The sequence below is a fragment of the Myotis nattereri genome (assembly GCF_964212035.1).
Source record: "Myotis nattereri genome assembly, chromosome: X".
NCBI lineage: Eukaryota > Metazoa > Chordata > Mammalia > Chiroptera > Vespertilionidae > Myotis > Myotis nattereri.
In genome coordinates, this window is record NC_138078.1 from 55,841,449 (window position 1) to 55,860,935 (window position 19,487).

A 19,487-nucleotide genomic window follows, 5' to 3' on the forward strand; every position below is an offset into this window, starting at 1 on the left:
CATTTGACCCTGTGATCCCACTTCTAGGAATATATCCCAAGAAACCAGAAACACCAATCAGAAAAGATATATGCACTCCTATGTTCATAGCAGCACAATTCACCATAGCTAAGATCTGGAAACAGCCTAAGTGTCCATCAGTAGATGAATGGATTAGAAAACTGTGGTACATCTACACGATGGAATACTATGTTGCTCTAAAAAGGAAGGAACTCTTACCATTTGCAACAGCATGGATGGAACTGGAGAGCATTATGCTAAGTGAAATAAGCCAGTCAATGAAGGAAAAATACCACATGATCTCACTCATTCATGGATAATAGAGACCATTATAAACTTTTGAACAATAATAGATACAGAGGCAGAGCTGCCTCAAACAGATTGTCAAACTGCAGCGGGAAGGCCGGGGAGGGTTGGGGGGTAGGAGGTAGGGGGGTAAGAGATCAACTAAAGGACTTGTATGCATGCATATAAGCATAACCAATGGACATAAGTCACTGGGGGTTAGGGGGGGCAGGGGGACTGTCTATGGCGGGGGGATAAAATGGACACATATGTAATACCCTTTGTAATACTTTAAGCAATAAAAAAAGGAAAAAAAATAAATAATAGCCAACATATGGGAATAACTTTAATGTCCATAGAGAGATAAGTGGATAAAATATGTAGTATATACGTACATAGAATATTATTCATCTTTAAACAAAAAAAGGAAATATTGCCATTTGTGACAACACAAATGTATCTGGAACACAGACATTATGCTGAGTGAAATAAGACAGATACAGAATGACAAATACTGCATGATATCACTTATACATGAAATATAAAATAAACTAGAAGCAGATAGTAGAGTGGTGGGAGGAGGGGCAAATGGGAAGGTGATGGTCAAAACAAAGGGCACAACACTTCTGTTATGCAAAATATGTAAGTTGTGGAGATATATTGTATGGTAAAGTGCCTTGAGCTAACAATACATGTACTTCATGCCTAAAATTTTCTAAATGGTTAGATCCTATGTTGTGCTCCTACCACAAACAAACAAACAAACAAACAATAAAAGGATGAAAGGGTGGGAGGAAGCTTTACAAGGTGATACATATATTTATAGCCTAGATGGTGTTGTTAGTTTCAAAGGTGCATACTTATTCCCAAACTCATCAAGTTATACGCATTAAATATGTACAGCTCTTTATATGTCAATCATACTGCAATAAAGTGGAGTTTTAAAAAATAAAAAAAAAGAATTTGATTTCCTTCTTACATGGCAGACTATTAGATGTTGTTAAACTCTTGAAAGGATGGTCGGCTCAAGATGTGAAGTTTTATGCTACAACTGGTACAGTTTTTCGTTTAACATCCTGGTCTAGAATATCATTGTTGGATATTGGAGATACTAGAGAAATGAGGTTTGATTCTCTTTCACTGATCGGTAGGGATCTACGGAGGGGGCAGGCAGGTGAGAAGGGAGTAATGTAGATTTCTTTAGTTGGGGCACCGGACAAGCCATTCCATACTGAGCCAGACACTTAGCATAAGGACAAGGAGAAGTCTGAATGGGGATTTTTTTCTCAAATTTTCTCATCTTGGCAAGGAAAATAGAAGCTGATGTTTAATTTAGGTTTGGATTGGCCGGGTGGGCTGGATAGTGGTGGTCGCAGTCATGAGGAACAGGGTGTTGTGGTATTAACATCCATTAATACAACACTCAAAATCCTAGGAAATGGTAGCAACTGAACATAGTGGAATGGACCACTGAAATGACTGGGGAGTATGGGAATTGTCGTAGAGGATAAACCACCTGCCTGCCATATGCTGGATTATAATGGAACTAGAGGAAGAGAGAGAGAGAGAGAGAGAGAGAGAGAGAGAGAGAGAGAGAGAGAGAGAACAGTTTGTGAAAAATTTTAAGAGTTTAGAGGAAGGTCTCTGTTCTAAAACCAGAGTGTGTGAGATTTCTGCATCCTCTGCCACCCCCACCCTCCTGGATGGTCAAGCTGAGGCTTTGTGATGTCAAGCCACACCATGGCAACCACTGATTTTGGGCAACCAGAGCTGAAGTGAGTGGCTCCTCATTAACCTAAAGAGTATATATAGAGGCCAGGGCCTTTCAGTAGTGTCTGTAGCCTCAAGATAGCGAAACTTAATAAGGCGATAGTGGAGACTAGTAGAGATAAGGAATAAGACTCTAAACACAAGGATGGATGAAGAAACTGCGATTCCAAAAGTGAATTTATGTTTGTATTGGGGGGGGGCGGGGTGGATGGATGGTGGTGGTCGCAGTCATGAGGGACAGAGTGTTGTGTTAGTGCTGGAAGTGTATAATAAAGAATTTGATTTCCTTTTTTATGGCAGACTATTGAATATTGTTAAATAATTGAAAGGATGGTCACCTCAAGATGTGAAGTTTTATGCCACAACTGGTACAGTTTTGCCTTTAACATCCTGGTTTAGAACAGTATTGTTGGATATTGAAGATACTAGAGAAATGAGGTTTGACTCTGTTTCACTGATGGGGAGGGATCTATGGATTGGGCAGGCATTTGAGAAGGGAGTAATGTAGATTTCTTTAGTTGGGGCACCGGACAAGCCATTCCATACTAACCCCGACACTTACCATAAAGACAAGGAGAAGTATGATTGGGGATTTTTTTCTCAACATTTTCTCATACTGGCAAAGAAAAAAGCAGTTGATGTTTAATTTATGTTTGGATTGGGGGGGTGGGCTGGATGGTGGTGGTCGCAGTCATGAGGAACAGGGTGTTGTGTTACTGGTGGCAGTGTATAGTAATGAATTTGATTTCCTTTTTACATGGTAGACTATTGAATATTGTTAAACTAGTGAAAGGATGGTCAGCTCAACATCTGAAGATTTATGCCACAACTGGTTCAGTTTTTCCTTTAACAACTTGGTCTAGAACAGCATTGCTGGGTATTGGAGATACTAGAGAAGTGAGGTTTCACTCTAACTGTTTCACTGATGATTCACTTCATGTTATATTTGCCCCATACATAAGTAAGATATTAGTAATAAGGGAAATTGGGCATGGTGTACATGGTTATTATCTTTACAATTTTTCTGTAAATCTGGAACTGTTCTAAAATAAAACATCCATTAAAACAACACTCAAAATCCTAGGAAATGGTAGCAACTGAACATAGTGGAATGGACCACTGAAATGACAGGGGAGTATGGGAATTGTCTTAGAGGAAACACCACCTCCCTGCCATATGCTGGACTGTAATGGAACTAGAGGATATGAGAGAGAGAGAGAAGACAGTTTGTGAAAAATTTTAGGAGTTAAGAGGAAGGTCTCTGTTCTATAACCATAGTGTCTGAGTTTTCTGCATCCTCTGCCATCCCAGCCCCACCTTGATGGTCAAGCTGAGTCTTTGTGATGTCAAGCCACACCATGGCAACCACTGATTTTGGGCAACCAGAGGTGAAGTGAGTGGCTCCTCATTAACCTAAAGAGTACATATAGAGGGCAGGACCCTTTGAGTAGTGTCCGTTTCCTCAAGATAGCGAAACTCAATAAGACGATAGTATAGACTGGTAGAGATAAGGATTAAGACTCCAAACACATGGATGGATGAAGAAACTGGAAGTCCAAAAGTGAACTTATGTTTGTATTGGGGCGAGGAGGTGGGATGTATGGTGGTGGTCGCAGTCATGAGGAAAAGGGTGTTGTGTTAGTGCTGGCAGTGTATAATAAAGAATTTGATTTCCTTTTTACATGGCACACTACTGAATAATGTCAAACTATTGAAAGGATGGTCAGCTCAAGATCTAAAGTTTTATGCCACAACTGGTACAGTTTTTCCTTTAACAACTTGAGAAGTGAGGTTTCACTCTGTTTCACTGATGATTCACTTCATGTTATATTTGCCCCATACATAAGTAAGATATTAGTAATAAGGGAAATTGGGCATGGTGTACATGGTCATTATCTTCACAATTTTTCTGTAAATCTGGAACTGTTCTAAAATAAAACATCCATTAAAACAACACTCAAAATCCTAGGAAATGGTAGCAACTGAACATAGTGGAATGGACCACTGAAATGACAGGGGAGTATGGGAATTGTCTTAGAGGAAACACCACCTCCCTGCCATATGCTGGACTGTAATGGAACTAGAGGATATGAGAGAGAGAGAGAAGACAGTTTGTGAAAAATTTTAGGAGTTAAGAGGAAGGTCTCTGTTCTATAACCATAGTGTCTGAGTTTTCTGCATCCTCTGCCATCCCAGCCCCACCTTGATGGTCAAGCTGAGGCTTTGTGATGTCAAGCCACACCATGGCAACCACTGATTTTGGGCAACCAGAGGTGAAGTGAGTGGCTCCTCATTAACCTAAAGAGTACATATAGAGGGCAGGACCCTTTGAGTAGTGTCCGTTGCCTCAAGATAGCGAAACTCAATAAGACGATAGTATAGACTGGTAGAGATAAGGATTAAGACTCCAAACACATGGATGGATGAAGAAACTGGAAGTCCAAAAGTGAACTTATGTTTGTATTGGGGCGAGGAGGTGGGATGTATGGTGGTGGTCGCAGTCATGAGGAAAAGGGTGTTGTGTTAGTGCTGGCAGTGTATAATAAAGAATTTGATTTCCTTTTTACATGGCACACTACTGAATAATGTCAAACTATTGAAAGGATGGTCAGCTCAAGATCTGAAGTTTTATGCCACAACTTGTACAGTTTTTCCTTTAACAACTTGAGAAGTGAGGTTTCACTCTAATTGTTTCCCTGATGATTCACTTCATGTTACATTTGCCCCATACATAAGTAAGATATTAGTAATAAGGGAAATTGGGTATGGTGTACATGGTTATTATCTTCACAATTTTTCTGTAAATCCTGAACTATTCTAAAATAAAACAACCATTAAAACAACACTCAAAATCCTAGGAAATGGTAGCAACAGTACATAGTGGAATGGACCACTGAAATGACAGGGGAGTATGGGAATTGTCTTAGAGGAAACACCACCTCCCTGCCATATGCTGGACTGTAATGGAAATAGGGGAAATGAGAGAGAGAGAGAGGACAGTTTGTGAGAAATTTTCGGAGTTAAGAGGAAGGTCTCTGTTCTATAATCAGAGTGTCTGAGATTTCTTCATCCTCTGCCACCCCTCCCCCTCCTGGATGGTCAAGCTGAGGCTTTGTGATGTCAAGCCACACCATGGCAACCACAGATTTTGGGAAACCAGAGCTGAAGTGAGTGGCTCCTCATTAACCTACAGAGTATATATATAGGCCAGGACCCTTTGAGTAGTGTCTGTTGCCTCAAAATAGCGAAACTTAATATGAGGACGGTGTAGACTAGTAGAGATAAGGAATAAAACTCCAAAAACAAGGATGGATGAAATAACTGCAAGTCCTAAAGTGAATTTAAAGTCAGTTTCGCAAATGGTTGAAGAAGACGTGGATAAGGTCAGATTACCTTATTCAATGCTGCCCATTCCCCAGTAATTCCTCACCCATGATTCTGGCCTTGTGCTTTTTGGCCACAGACGCTTCCTCGTTCAATCCATTGTCATTCAATTACAAGCACATTTCTTGAATCATTTTCCAATTTCTTCCCAAAACCAATGTCTTTCTATGCTTAACTTGTTTCCAAACTACATAAACTAGATAGTGCTGATGGTAACTTAGGACTTTAAGCTGAATGAAGATAAGAGTGAGAAAGACAGAAAGAATCAGATAATTGTATTTTACTAATGGAAGGGGAAAACCTACAGTAAGCAAGACAACAACCTTCAGCAAGCAAGGAAGAAAAGAAGCTGATGTTTAATTTAGGTTTGAATTGGGGGGGTGGAATGGATGGTGGTGGTCGAAGTCTTGAGGAGCAGGGTGTTGTGTTCGTGCTGGCAGTGTATAGTAATGAATATGATTTCCTTTTTACATGGCCGTCTATTGAATATTGTTAAAGTATTTACAGGATTGTCAGCTCAAGATGGGAACTTTTACGTCACAACTGGTACAGTTTTTTTTTTAACAACTTGCTCTAGAAGAGCAATGCTGGATATTGGAGATACTAGAGTAGTGAGGTTTTACTCTGTTTCACTGATGATTCACTTCATGTTACATTTGCCCCATACCCAATTAAGATATTAGTAATAAGGGAAATTTGGTATGGTGTACTTGGATATTATCTTCAAAATTTTTCTGTAAATCTGGAACAATTCTAAAATAAAACATCCATTAAAACAACACTCAAATTCCTAGGAAATGTTAATATCTGATAATAGTGGAATGGACCACTGAAATGATGAGGGAGTATGGGAAGTGGCTTAGAGGAAACACCCCCTCCCTGCCATATGATGGAGTATAATGTAACTAGAGGATATGAGAGAGAGAGAGATGTCAGTTTGGGAATAAGTTTAGGAGGTAAGAGGAAGGTCTCTTTTCTATACGCAGAGCGTGTGAGATTTCTGCATCCTCTGCCACCCCGCCCCTTCTCAATGGTCAAGCTGAGGCTTTGAAATAGGAATTATGAGAAGATTAAAACATAAATGATCACCTGAATAAATACCAGCAAGTGTATAAAGAAAATGTGTTTGTACTTTTGCACGTTTCCAGATTCTGTGGAGGGATCTAAGTATGGGCAGGCATGTGAGAAGAGACTAATGTAGAATTCCTTAATTGGGGCACCAGACAAGACTTTCCATACTGAGCCAGACACCTAGAATAAGGACAAGGAGAAGACTTAAGGGGGATTTTTTTCCTGACAATTACTCATTCTTTAAAGGAAGAAACGAAGCTGATGTTTAATTTAGGTTTGGATTAGGCAGGTGGGATGGATGGTGGTGGTCGCAGTCATGAGGAACAGGGTGTAGTGTTAGTGATGGCAGTGTATAATAATGAATTTGATTTCCTTTTTACATGGTAGACTACTGAATATTGTTAAACTATTGACAGGATTGTCAGCTCAAGATGGGAACTTTTATGCCACAACTGGTACAGTTTTTCCTATAACAACTTGGTCAAGAACAGCGTTGTCGGGTATTAAAGATACTAGAGAAGTGAGTTTTCACTCTATTTCAGTGATGATTCACTTCATGTTACATTTGCCCCATACCCAAGTTATATATTGGTAATAAGGGAAATTGGTTATGGTGTACATGGGTATTATCTTCACAATTTTTCTGTAAACATGGAACGATTCTAAAATAAAACATCCATTAAAAAAACACTCAAAATCCTAGGAAACGGTAATATCTGAACTTAGTGGAATGGACCACAGAAATGGCAGGGGGTATGGCAAGTGGCTTAGAGGAAACACCACCTCCCTGCCATATGCTGGACTATAATGGAACTAGAGGAAATGAGAGAGAGAAGTCAGTTTGGGAAAAATTTTAGTAGTTAAGAGGAAGGTCTTTGTTCTATAACCAGAGCATCTGAGACATCTGCACCCTCTCACACCCCCGCCCCTCCTGGATGGTCAAGCTGAGGCTTTGTGATGTCAAGCCACACCATGGCAACCACTGATTTTGGGCAACCTGAACTGAAGTGAGAGGCTCCTCATTTACCTAGAGAGTTTATGTAGAGGCCAGGACCCTATGAGTAGTATTTGTTGCTTCAAGATAGCCAAACGTACTAAGAAGATATTGTAGACTAGTGGAGATAAGGAATAAGACTCCAAACACAGGGATGGCGAAGAAACTGCAAGTCCTAAAGTGAAGTAGAAGTTAGTTTCTCAACTGCATGACGAAGAAGTGGATAAGGTCAGAATACCTTATTTAAATGCTGCCCCTTCCCCAGTAATTCCTCACGCAAGATTCTGGCCTTGTGCTTTTTGGCCACAGACAATTCCTCATTCAATCCATTGTCATTCAATTACAAGCCCGTTTCCTCATAATTTTTCGAATTTCTAAGCCAAAACCAATGTTTTCTATGTTGAACTTGTTTCCAAGAAACATAACCAATGTAGTGATGATGGTAAATTTGGACCTTAAGTAGAATGAAGACAAGAGGGAGAACGACTGAAAGAATCAGATAATTGTATTTTACTATTGGATGGGGAAAACCTCCAGTAAGCAAGCCAACAAACGCAGAAGAAGACGTGCTGGAGTATTCATCTACCACAGGTGATATCCAGGGTCTCCCAGAGAAACCCACTTAATAATGTGTTTCCCTCTATATAAAATGCTTCAGAAATGGGCATTATGAGAAGTTGAAAACATTAAAGTTCTCTCTGAAAAAATACCAGCAAGGGTATAATGGAAATGTGTTTGTATTTTTGCTTGTTTTCAGATGATGGGGAGGCACCTAAGGAGGGGGCAGCAATGTGAGAAGGGAGTAATGTAGAATTATTTAATTAGGGCACCAGACAAGGCAATCCATACTGAGCCAGACAACTAGAATAAGGACAAGGAGAAGACAGAAGGGGGATTTTATCCTCAACACTTTCTCAAAATGGAAAGGAAGTAAAGAAGCTGATGTTTAATTTCGGTTTGGATTGGGGGGGGGGTGGGATAGATGGTGGTAGTCGCAGTCATGAGGAACAGCGTACGGACTTAGTGCTGGTAGTGTATAATAGTGAACTTGATTTCCTTTTTACATGGTAGAGTATTGAATATTGTTAAACTATTGACAGGATTGTCCGCTGAAGATGGGAACTTCTATGCCACAATGGTACAGTTTTTCCTTTAACAACTTGGTCTAGAATAGCGTTGTTGGATATTGGATATACTAGAGAAGTGAGGTTTCACTCTATTTCACTGATGATTCACTTCAGGTTACATTTACCCCATACCCAAGTAAGATATTAGTAATAAGGGAAATTGTTTATGGTGTACATGGGTATTTTATTCACAATTTTTCTGTAAATCTGGAACTATACTAAAATAAAACATCCATTAAAATTACTCTCAAAATACTAGAAAATGGTAACATCTGAACATAGTGGAATGGACAACTGAAATGACGGTGGAGTTTGGGATGTGGCTTAGAGGAAACACCACCTACCTGCCATATGCTGGACTATAATGGAACTAGAGGAAATGAGAGAGAGAGAGAGAGGTAAGTTTGAGAAAAATTTCAGGAGGTTAGAGGAAAGATCTTTTCTATAAACAGAGCGTCTGAGACTTCTGCATCCTCTGTCACCCCTGTCCCTCCTTGATGATCAAGCTGAGGCTTTTTGATGTCAAGCCACACCATGGCAACCACTGATTTTGGCCAACCAGAGCTGAAGTGAGTGGCTCCTCATTGACCTAGAGAGTATATATAGAGGCCTGGACCCTTTGAGTAGTGTCTGTTGCCTCAAGATAGCCAAACTTACTAAGAATATATTGTACACTGGTGGAGATAAGAAATAAGACTCCAAACAAAAGGATGGATGAAGAAACTGCAAGTCCTAAAGTGAATTAGAAGTCAGTTTCTCAACTGGATGACGAAGAAGTGGATAAGGTCAGAATAACTTATTCATATGCTGCCGCTTCCCCAGTAATTCTGCACCCAAGATTCTGGCCTTGTGCTTTTTGTCCACAGACACTTCCTCATTCAATCCATTGTCATCCAATTAAAAGCTCATTTCCAAATCATTTTCCACTTAATTCCCCAAAACCAATCTCTTTCTGTGTCTATCTTTTTTCCAAACTTCATAACCAAGATAGTGGGGATGGTAAATTTGGATTTTAAGCTGAATGAAGACATGAGGGAGAAAGACAGAAGGAATGATATAATTGTATTTTCCTACAGGAAGAAGAAATCTCCAGAAAGCAAGCCAACGAATGCAGAAGAAGAAGTCCTGGAGTGTTCATCTACCACAGGTGATACCCAGGTTCTCCCAGGGGAACACACTTAATAATGTTTATCCCTCTATAAACAATGCTTCAGAAATGGGCATTATGAGAAGATGAAAATATTAATAGTTTCCATGAATAAATACCAGCAAGGCTATAAAGGAAATGTATTTGTATTTTTGTGAGTTTTCAGATAATGGGGAAGGAGCTAGGGAGTGGGAAGTCATGTGAGAAGGGAGGAATGTAGAATTCTTTAATTGGGGCACCAGACAAGCCATTCCATACTGAGCCAGACACCTAGAATAAAGACAAGGAGAAGACTGAAGGGGATTTTTCCTCCACACTTTATCATACTTTCAAGGAAGAAAAGAAGCTGATGTTTATTTTAGGTTTGGATTAGGGGGGTAGGATGGATGGTGGTGGTTGCAGTCATGAGGAACAGGGTGTTGTGTTAGTGCTGGCAGTGTATAATAATGAATTTGATTTCCTTTTTTACATGGTAGACTATTGAATATTGTTAAACTATTGACAGGATTGTCAGCTCAACATGGGAACTTTTATGCCGCAGCTGGTACAGTTTTTCCTATAACAAGTTGGTCTAGTACAGCGTTGTTGGGTATTAGAGATACTAGAGAATTGAGGTTTCACTCTATTTCACTGATGATTCACTTCAGGTTACATTTGCCCCATACCCAAGTAATATATTAGTAATAAGGGAAATTGGTTATGGTGTACATGGATATTATCTTCACAATTTTTCTGTAAATATGGAACTATTCTAAAATAAAACATCCATTAAAACAATGCTCAAAATCCTAGGAAATGGTAATATCTATACTTAGTGGAGTGGACCACTGAAATGACGGGGGAGTATGGGAATTGTCTTAGAGGAAACACCACCTCCCTGCCATATGCTGGACTATAATGGAACTAGAGGAAATGAGAGAGAGAGGTCAGTTTGGGAAAAATTTTAGGAGGTTAGAGGAAGGTCTCTTTTCTATAACCAGAGCGTCTGAGACATCTGCATCCTCTCCCACCCCCGCCCCTCATAGATGGTCAAGCTGAGGCTTTGTAATGTCTAGCCACACCAAGGTACCACTGATTTTGGGCAACCAGAACTGAAGTGAGAGGCTCCTCGTTTACCTAGAGAGTATATATAGCGGCCAGGAACCTTTGAGTAGTTTTTCTTGCATGAAGATAGCCAAACTTACTAAGAAGTTATTGTAGACTAGTGGAGATAAGGAATAAGACTCCAAACACAAGGATGGATGAAGAAACTGCAAGTCCTAAAGTGAATTAGAAGTCAGTTTCTCAACTGCATGATGAAGAAGTGGATAAGGTCAGAATACCTTATTCAAATGCTCCCCCTTCCCCCTTAATTCCTCACCCAAGATTCTGGCATTGTGCTTTCTGGCTGCACACACTTCCTTATTCAATCCATTGTCATTCAATTACAAGCCCATTTCCAAATCATTCTCCAATTTCTTCCCCAAAGCAAATGTCTTTCTGTGTTTAACTTGTTTCCAGACTACATATGTTAAGCCCCGATTTCAAAATCCCCCAAGAGAGACCTCTAGGGAGCGGAATCCGATGCAAAAGCATAGACTCTTTTATTCAAGACCGGGACATGGTCGCCCTCCTTCCTCCATTCCTGGATGCAAAAGAGAGCCCCCAGTCCCAAGGGAACAAAGTATTTACAGGGCTTGTGGTCGGGGGGGGGGGGTGGGGAAACACTCTGACTACTAATTTGGCCCATTCCGGTTGGTTGATTGAGGGTGGGGGCTAGTGATGCAAGGGCAGGGTACATCTATGGTGTGGTTACAGAAAGACAGGGGGGTGGCTAGCATACCCTTGGCCTTGGGCTAGTTTCCACTGCTTTCCCATTGGCTGAGATAAGGGCAGGCTAAGTAACTGATACATTCTGCGGCTTTCTCTTGGAAGAGGGGATAAGGACACAGCTATCAGTCCTGTTCTGTCCTTTCATTCCCCCCTTGTCTTGGAACATCCGGCTCAATCATGAGACGGACTGAACTATAAACTGATCCACTTTTATACACTTCTTGACAAATTGGACTAGTCTGTTAATAATGCAAGGGCCATAAGTGAACAGCAGCAGGAGGATTACAAGGGGTCTGCCGAGGTCTGCTGTCTTCTTGAGGGTGATCTGCTGTGGGTGTGTCTTGTCAGATTTCACCTTCCAGTCAGGCTCCCTGCTGTCCTGGGCACAGAAGGAGCTGGGCTTGCGACCTGGCAGAGAAAAACTATAACAAATGGTCTGGTGGAAGGGAAAGAAAACATTTCAGTTTTAAAAACCTCCATCGAAATAGAGTTTTTCTTAAAAATTCCTCTATGGCCATCAAAAAGCCAAATCACGATGAATTCATCTACTGTATTCAATTTGGCCTGATGTTTGCAAAAACACAACAAGAATGGTAATTGAATACCTTTGTTGGACTTTCATGATTGAATCTTAATGTGCCCCATAGGGCCAGGAAGACAAGCCATCCAGCTGCCATCAGGCCTGCCTGTAGTATCTGCTGCGTTAGGTGAATTACACACCTGTAGCAACTCCACCTGAGCCCATGCTCTAGGCTTTAAGGCCCATCTCAGTAGCCCTACTACTCGTTGCGGCCCAGAGTGTGTGGGGGTTCCACAGGGATTCAGAGGCATCCTTATATCTCCCCTTCTACTCTTAACAACCACCAGTGATGGTAGGTCATGGGCCTCACGCTCCAGCACCAGCCATCTTCAGGGCTCCCAAGCAGGATATCAGGCTTTCTCCGTGGCACTCTTATTGGCTTCAAGCCTTCAGAGCTCAGACAGGTTTCTTTAAAATATGATACTCCAGTCAAAGTTTCTGGTAAATAAAGTCACTAATGAAAACTGGTCTTATTGATTTCATGCAAAGAAATGTATTGCCATGTCTTATTAAGCATTGCCAGATTTCATAGGAATTATATAAGGAGAAAAACATACTGATCTGCTCTCAGATCTTCTGATTTTTCTTGTCAGTCCTTTAAGAATGCATAATTATGCTTCAGACCTTCCATTCTAAATAGGCCTTTCCCAGCTCTCTACAGCCGAGGTTTGTACCACCCCTGACATGGGCATGGTCATGCAGGCCTGCAAGACAGTACACAGGTTGCCAACTGTTAGCTGTTCCTCCATTGAGACCAAAACCTGATGGGTATTCTTCTTTGTCCAGTTGGGCATCTGCATTCTTGGCAGCCAGACACCCTTTACTTTTGGGATTCATTCCATATAGTCCCCATCCAGGACAGCGAACACATAGCTATAACAATGTCCCTCAGTGTGGGAGACTGGACACTTGCCAGTTATTCCCAAAGACTACCAAGGACTTTAGACCATCACCGGTCCACAGTGACAGCTACATTGAAACCTGTAAGAGAACTGAAGGTTAATACAACATATTAAAACAATGAAACATAATATTGGCACCATGGCCACTTCAGGCAGCTAAATCCTCCGCTACTAAACATGAGATATGGAAGGGCTATACAAACATTTTAGGGAGGTGACTCAAGTCCACTCTTTGACCTTTGTATAAAAGGTAAAATTGTCCTTGTCTTTCTGAAGCCATGTCTATGAAGATGCAGGCATCATCTGAGCCTATTATACAATTTTCTGCAGGTATAGTCCTTTTCAAGTTGGGGTGAGTCCTGGGGTCGTGAACTTCTTTACCCACACCGAGTCCCCAGGCTGGAAAGGATGTACAGAGTCTGAGGTGGCACTGGAGGGTATCTCGAACAAGCTTATGGGTGGCTTGTCATTTCTGTAAGAGATCACGTCGAAGTAAGGGGTACAGGCATTCTGGCATAACTAGAAACGAATGAGTTACCATGTTCTTTCTGAGGTCCACAGTACTCTTTGATGTAGAAGGAAAAAGGCAGTTTGTCCGGTGGCTCTTAGAACTGGTGTCTTCTTAGATGTTACTGGTCCCATTGGCTCTGTCAAGACTGAATAGGCTCCTCCAGAACACAACAGAAAATTGACCGGGGGTTCTATTTATCTACAAATATTTATACATAAGTAGACATATAAACATGAAATAAACATCCACATTTACACCCTTTCAGTTAACAAGTACTTTTACAGTCTTGGGAATTTCGGCAGATAACAGGAACACTGCCCAAGTCCCTTGATGGGGGCCTGACAAGAACAGATGTGGCAGCCTTTGGCTGGGGGTATAAAGTCTCCATTCTTTCTCTCTCGGCACTGCTAACGACAGGATCATTGGCGTAGTCTCTTCACCCAAGCAAGGTTGTGCTGAGCCATCTGGGGCAAAAGTGGTTTCTGCTTCCATTTTGGCTAAAAGGTCTCTGTCCATTAGAGGGATCAGGTCAAGAGGTAAATAGAGGAATTCATGAACCACCTGATGGCCGCCTAACTGACATCGGTGGGGGTAGCAGAACAGTCTGCAGCTGTGGTACCTTACCGGTAGCTCCAATAATGGTGACTTCCTGTCCTGAGAGGGGAGCTACTTTTTGAGTAACTACCGAGTGCTCTGCTGCTGTATCAATCATTAAGTTCACAGTCTGGCCCCCAATCTTCATTTTGACCATCGGCTCATGGGGGCCCAGTTGGAAAAAGCCCAGTCTCTCCTATTCAGAGTCAGCTGTTGCCAGTCCGAGGAGGTCTGCCTCAGGAGGCTATGGCCACGCGCGTCTGGGTGGTTTGGATGGCCTTGCCAGCTTCTTCTGGCCTGCTACTAAACTTTACTCGGTCCCTTCTTACACATGAAGAACTGGACCGAAGGCAGCAAGGTTTGAGCAATTCTAAAATTCCTTAACATACATTTTATCATTCATGTTGCAGGGAGGGCCCAGGTTGGCTCCTCCTGAATAAAAGAACTAATCAAAATAAGGCTTATTTTCTAACTTCATTTGTCCCTGGGTGTGGACAACAAATGATACTAATCAGATTGACATCAACGATTTAACCTTTGTTTAGGGAGGCAAATGCAAAGCATTTACTCCCAAGTGTCATTGGTTTAGGGAAGACAGGATTTCTGCTCAGTTTCCCTATTTTACTAGTCCCAGCTTACTGGTCTATCATGCATTCAATTTTCTTAAAATGTATTCTGGCACAGGAGAAAGTTGTTTTGTTGTACACAGGTAGTTTAACTCCTATATAACTGGGCTTGGACCTCTGCCCACTAAACTGCAGTCTCTAAGTTCAAAATGCAGCCTCGGGTTTTCTAACCCAATGAGGTTTCAGCCAGTCTCTGAGTCAGACTCCTCCTCTCTTGGAGAATTTCAAAGTCCTGATGGCTTCCAGGTCCAGGGAGAGTGGCTTTTTGTTAACCCTTAGGGCCCTGCTTTTTGCCTTTTTACCAGTTTCCTTCGTGGCAGAGCAGCAACCAGGCCTCTTTCAAGGGAGTGCACTAGAAGGGGACATCAGCCCCTCCTGTGAGCCAGTTGCTCTGCCTAGGGTCTCCCAGGGGCCCAGCTATAGCGTACCTCAGCAAATCCCCAAAGCCGCTGCCCTTCTGCAGTGGTATGGACTCAAGCAGGGGATTGACGGGATGTAGCTGGCAGTGAAGCGCTCGCTGGCTTCTGCGTGCAGCTACTCGTGCCCAGAAGCTCTGCCCCGCAGCATGCACCGCATTGGTAGCTCCAGCACCTTGGCGTTCTCCAGCTTATCCTGCACCTCAGTGCCCAACAGCAGCTGCTGAAGCTCCTGTAGGCTATCATTGATCCACGTGCACGAGGCTTCTTCTCCACCAGGGGTTTCTGCGCCTTGCGGGAAGCTCAGGCATTCAGCCCCCCCCCCTCCTTTTACCTGGCTCTCAGGGGCTGAGTCTGCCTGGCAAACAGTTCTAAATTACCAGTGGGGCTGCAGATTCTAGCTTTGTGCCTCCTCTGATTTTCTAGCGGGAGTTTAGTTGTTTGTTTGTTTTTTATTCTTAGAAACCTTGATCCTATAATGATTACCAAAAGTGAACATTCAGCAATTTTAGATTAATATTTATGAACATATTTTAAATGTACTTTTACTCTTAAGATATATCTAGAGCTTTTGTGATAAAACTAAGAACAGGTATCGGTCTGATTCAGCATTGGAGAGGTTAAAAGAATAAACCAGGGCAGAGAAAGATTGTGCTTACAGTTATTTTTTTGTAACCTTGAAGTTCATTGATAAGACCTGTTAGGTTTGCAGCCAGCAGCATAACTGCCAAAACCCCTTCCCCCTTGTCTCATCCCTGGCCCATTGCTTTTTCTCACAGAGTCTGCCTTGAAATATATTGGTGCATAGGGAGGTTTCTTGCAGACAGAAAACCTTGAGACCATCTGAAATCCAGTTACAGATGCTTTCAGAATCCGGATGAGGGAGGAAGGGAAAGACCTGGTTATGTTCTCTATGAGGGGTCTAATAAACAATTGAAAACAGCAAGTTGAACAAACTACAGTCAGAGGCAGTAATTCTTGCTGTCCTGAGGAGCTGTCCACCAAAGAGATAAGAAAACCATGAATAACAAGTTCTTTGAAATTTGCTACTTTGTTAATTTGCTAAGCAAACAGTTAACTTGAAAAGACTTCTCTCTTGCTCTTTTATAAGCAATCTCAGAACTAAGCAATCTTGGAATTACAGTGATTTACAACCAAGGTAAGAACAATTTATAGACAGAAATTTATATTAACTCAGTGGGCTGATTCCTTCTGTAATGGGGAGCAAAAGACTCTGAGAACTGCTAGAGATTCTTGCAGCCAGGTCCAATCGTTCAGCCAGATGAATGAACAGAAATGCAAAATAAATCAAAGTAACTTCACTTCACACAGACTAGTAATGAGCAGCCAAAATAGACAAACACTCATATTCACACTCTCTCAGTAGAATAACCCAGACTGGAGCTGAGCAGATAAACAAAACAATGCCCAACTCCCCAGACGAGCATGGGGGCACTCTTGGCACCCATGTCCCAGAACAGAATTCTCGACCAACCTTTTGGTTAGAATCTACAGGAGGATTTAAGACTGCTTCCAGTCCCCCCTCTCGGTAGGAAATTGGCTAGCCCCACACAAACAAACAGCTCTTCACTCATGCTTTGTCAATGTTTCGGCATTCATTCCAATTCCACAATCTCTATTGTACCCCTTTAAATTTTTTTTTTATTTATTGCTTAAAGTATTACAAAGGGTATTACATATGTGTCCATTTTATCCCTCCGCCCTAGACAGTCCCATAGCCTCCCCTATGCCCCCATGTCTTATGTCCACTGGTTATGCTTATATGCATGCATACAAGTCCTTTAGTTGATCTCTTACCCCCCTACCTCCTACCCCCCATCCCTCCCCGGCCTTCCCGCTGCAGTTTGACAATCTGTTTGAAGCAGCTCTGCCTCTGTATCTATTATTGTTCAAAAGTTTATAATGGTCTCTATTATCCATTAATGAGTGAGATCATGTGGTATTTTTCCTTCATTGACTGGCTTATTTCACTTAGCATAATGCTCTCCAGTTCCATCCATGCTGTTGCAATTGGTAAGAGTTCCTTCCTTTTAAGAGCAGGATAGTATTCCATCGTGTAGATGTACCACAGTTTTCTAATCCATTCATCTACTGATGGGCACTTAGGCTGTTTCCAGATCTTAGCTATGGTGAATTGTGCTGCTATGAACATAGGGGTGCATATATCCTTTCTGATTGGTGTTTCTGGCTTCTTGGGATATATTCCTAGAAGTGGGATCACAGGGTCAAATGGGAGTTCCATTTTCAGTTTTTTAAGGAAACGCCATACTGTCTTCCATAGTGGCTGCACCAGTCTGCATTCGCACCAGCAGTGCACAAGTGTTCCTTTTTCTCCACATCCTCTCCAGCACTGGTCGTTTGTTGATTTGTTGATGATAGCCAGTCTGACAGGTGTGAGATGGTACCTCATTGTTGTTTTGTTTTGCATCTCTCGGATGATTAGTGACTTTGAGCATGTTTTCATATGTCTCTTGGCTTTCTGAATGTCCTCTTTTGAGAGGTGTTTCTCTAGGTCCCTTGCCCATTTTTTGATTGGATTGCTTAACTTCCTTTTGTTAAGTTGTATAAGTTCCCTATAAATTTTGGAGATTAGGCCCTTATCAGATATGAAATTGGCAAATATGTTTTCCCACACAGCGGGTTTTCTCATTTTTTGTTGATGGTTTCCTTTGCTGTGCAAAAGCTTTTTATTTTGATGTAGTCCCATTTGTTTATTTTCTCTTTAGTTTCCATTGCTCTAGGAGCTGTATCAGTGAAGAAATTGCTTCGGCATATGTCTGAGATTTTGTTGCCTTTGGATTCTTCTAGAATTTTTATGGTTTCCTGTTGTACATTTAAGTCCTTTATCCATTTTGAGTTTATTTTTGTGTATGGTGTAAGTTGGTGGTCTAGTTTCATTTTCTTGCATATATCTGTCCAATTTTCCCAACACCATTTATTGAAGAGACTATCTTGGCTCCATTGTATGTTCTTGCCTCCTTTGTCAAATATTAATTGAGCTTATTGGTTCGGGCCGATTTCTGGGCTCTCTATTCTATTCCATTGATCTATATGCCTATTCTTGTGCCAATACCAGGCAGTTTTGAGAAAAGTGGCTTTGTAATACAACTTGATATATGGTATTGAGATCCCACCTACTTTGGTCTTTTTCAGAATTGCTGCAGCTACTCGGGGTCTTTTTTTATTCCAGATGAATTTTTGGAGAGTTCGTTCTAGATCTGTGAAGTATGCCGTTGGTATTTTAATGGGAAGTGCGTTGAATTTATAGATTGCTTTGGGTAGTATGGACATTTTAATGATGTTGATTCTACCAATCCATGAACACAGTATGTTCTTCCATCTGTTTATGTCTTCCTCTATATCTTTTTTCAACGTCCTGTAGTTTTCTGAGTAGAGGTCTTTTACCTCTTTAGTTAAGTTTATTACTAGGTAGCTTAATTTTTTTGGTGCGATGGTAAACGGGATTGTTTTTATAATCTCTCTTTCTGAAAGTTCACTATTGGTGTATAGAAATGCCTCAGATTTCTTGGGGTTAATTTTGTATCCTGCTACATTGCCAAATTCATGTATTAAGTCTTCTAGCTTTTTGATGGAGTCTCTAGGGTTTTGTATGTATAATATCATGTCATCTGCAAATAAGGACAGTTTTACTTCCTCTTTTCCAATTTGGATGCCTTTTATTTCTTCTTCTTGCCGAATTGCAATGGCTAGCACTTCCAGTACTATGCTGAACAGGAGTGGTGAGAGGGGGCATCCCTGTCTTGTTCCTGTTCTTAGGGGAAATGGTGTTAGTTTTTGTCCATTGAGTATGATGTTGGCTGTGGGCCTGTCATATATGGCTTGTATTATGTTGAGGTATGATCCTTCTACTCCCAACTTGCTGAGAGCTTTTATCAAAAATGGGTGTTGAATTTTGTCAAATGCTTTTTCTGCATCAATTGATATGACCATGTGTTTTTTTTCTTTCAATTTGTTTATGTCATGTATCACGTTTATTGATTTGCGGATATTGTACCATCCTTGCATCCCTGGGATAAATCCTACTTGGTCATGGTGTATGATCTTTCTGATGTACTGCTGGATCCGATTTGCTAAGATTTTGTTGAGGATTTTGGCATCTATGTTCATGTGGGATATTGGCCTGTAATTCTCTTTCATTGTGTTCTCTTTACCTGGTTTTGGTATTAGGGTGATGCTGGCTTCATAGAATGAGCTTGGAAGTGTTCCTTACTCCTGAATTTTTTGTA

The 19,487-nt window shown here is 41.3% G+C and overlaps 1 protein-coding gene across 1 annotated transcript in view; it reads left to right on the top strand.

Annotated features, from left to right (window-relative positions):
* Positions 1–19,487, top strand: part of PBDC1 (polysaccharide biosynthesis domain containing 1) — a 418,787-nt gene that overhangs the window by 238,061 nt on the left and 161,239 nt on the right. The window contains exon 5 of the mRNA XM_081080887.1: positions 9,708–9,778. Within this exon, the coding sequence (XP_080937013.1) occupies positions 9,708–9,778 (71 nt within the window). The remainder of the gene's footprint in view (positions 1–9,707; positions 9,779–19,487) is intronic.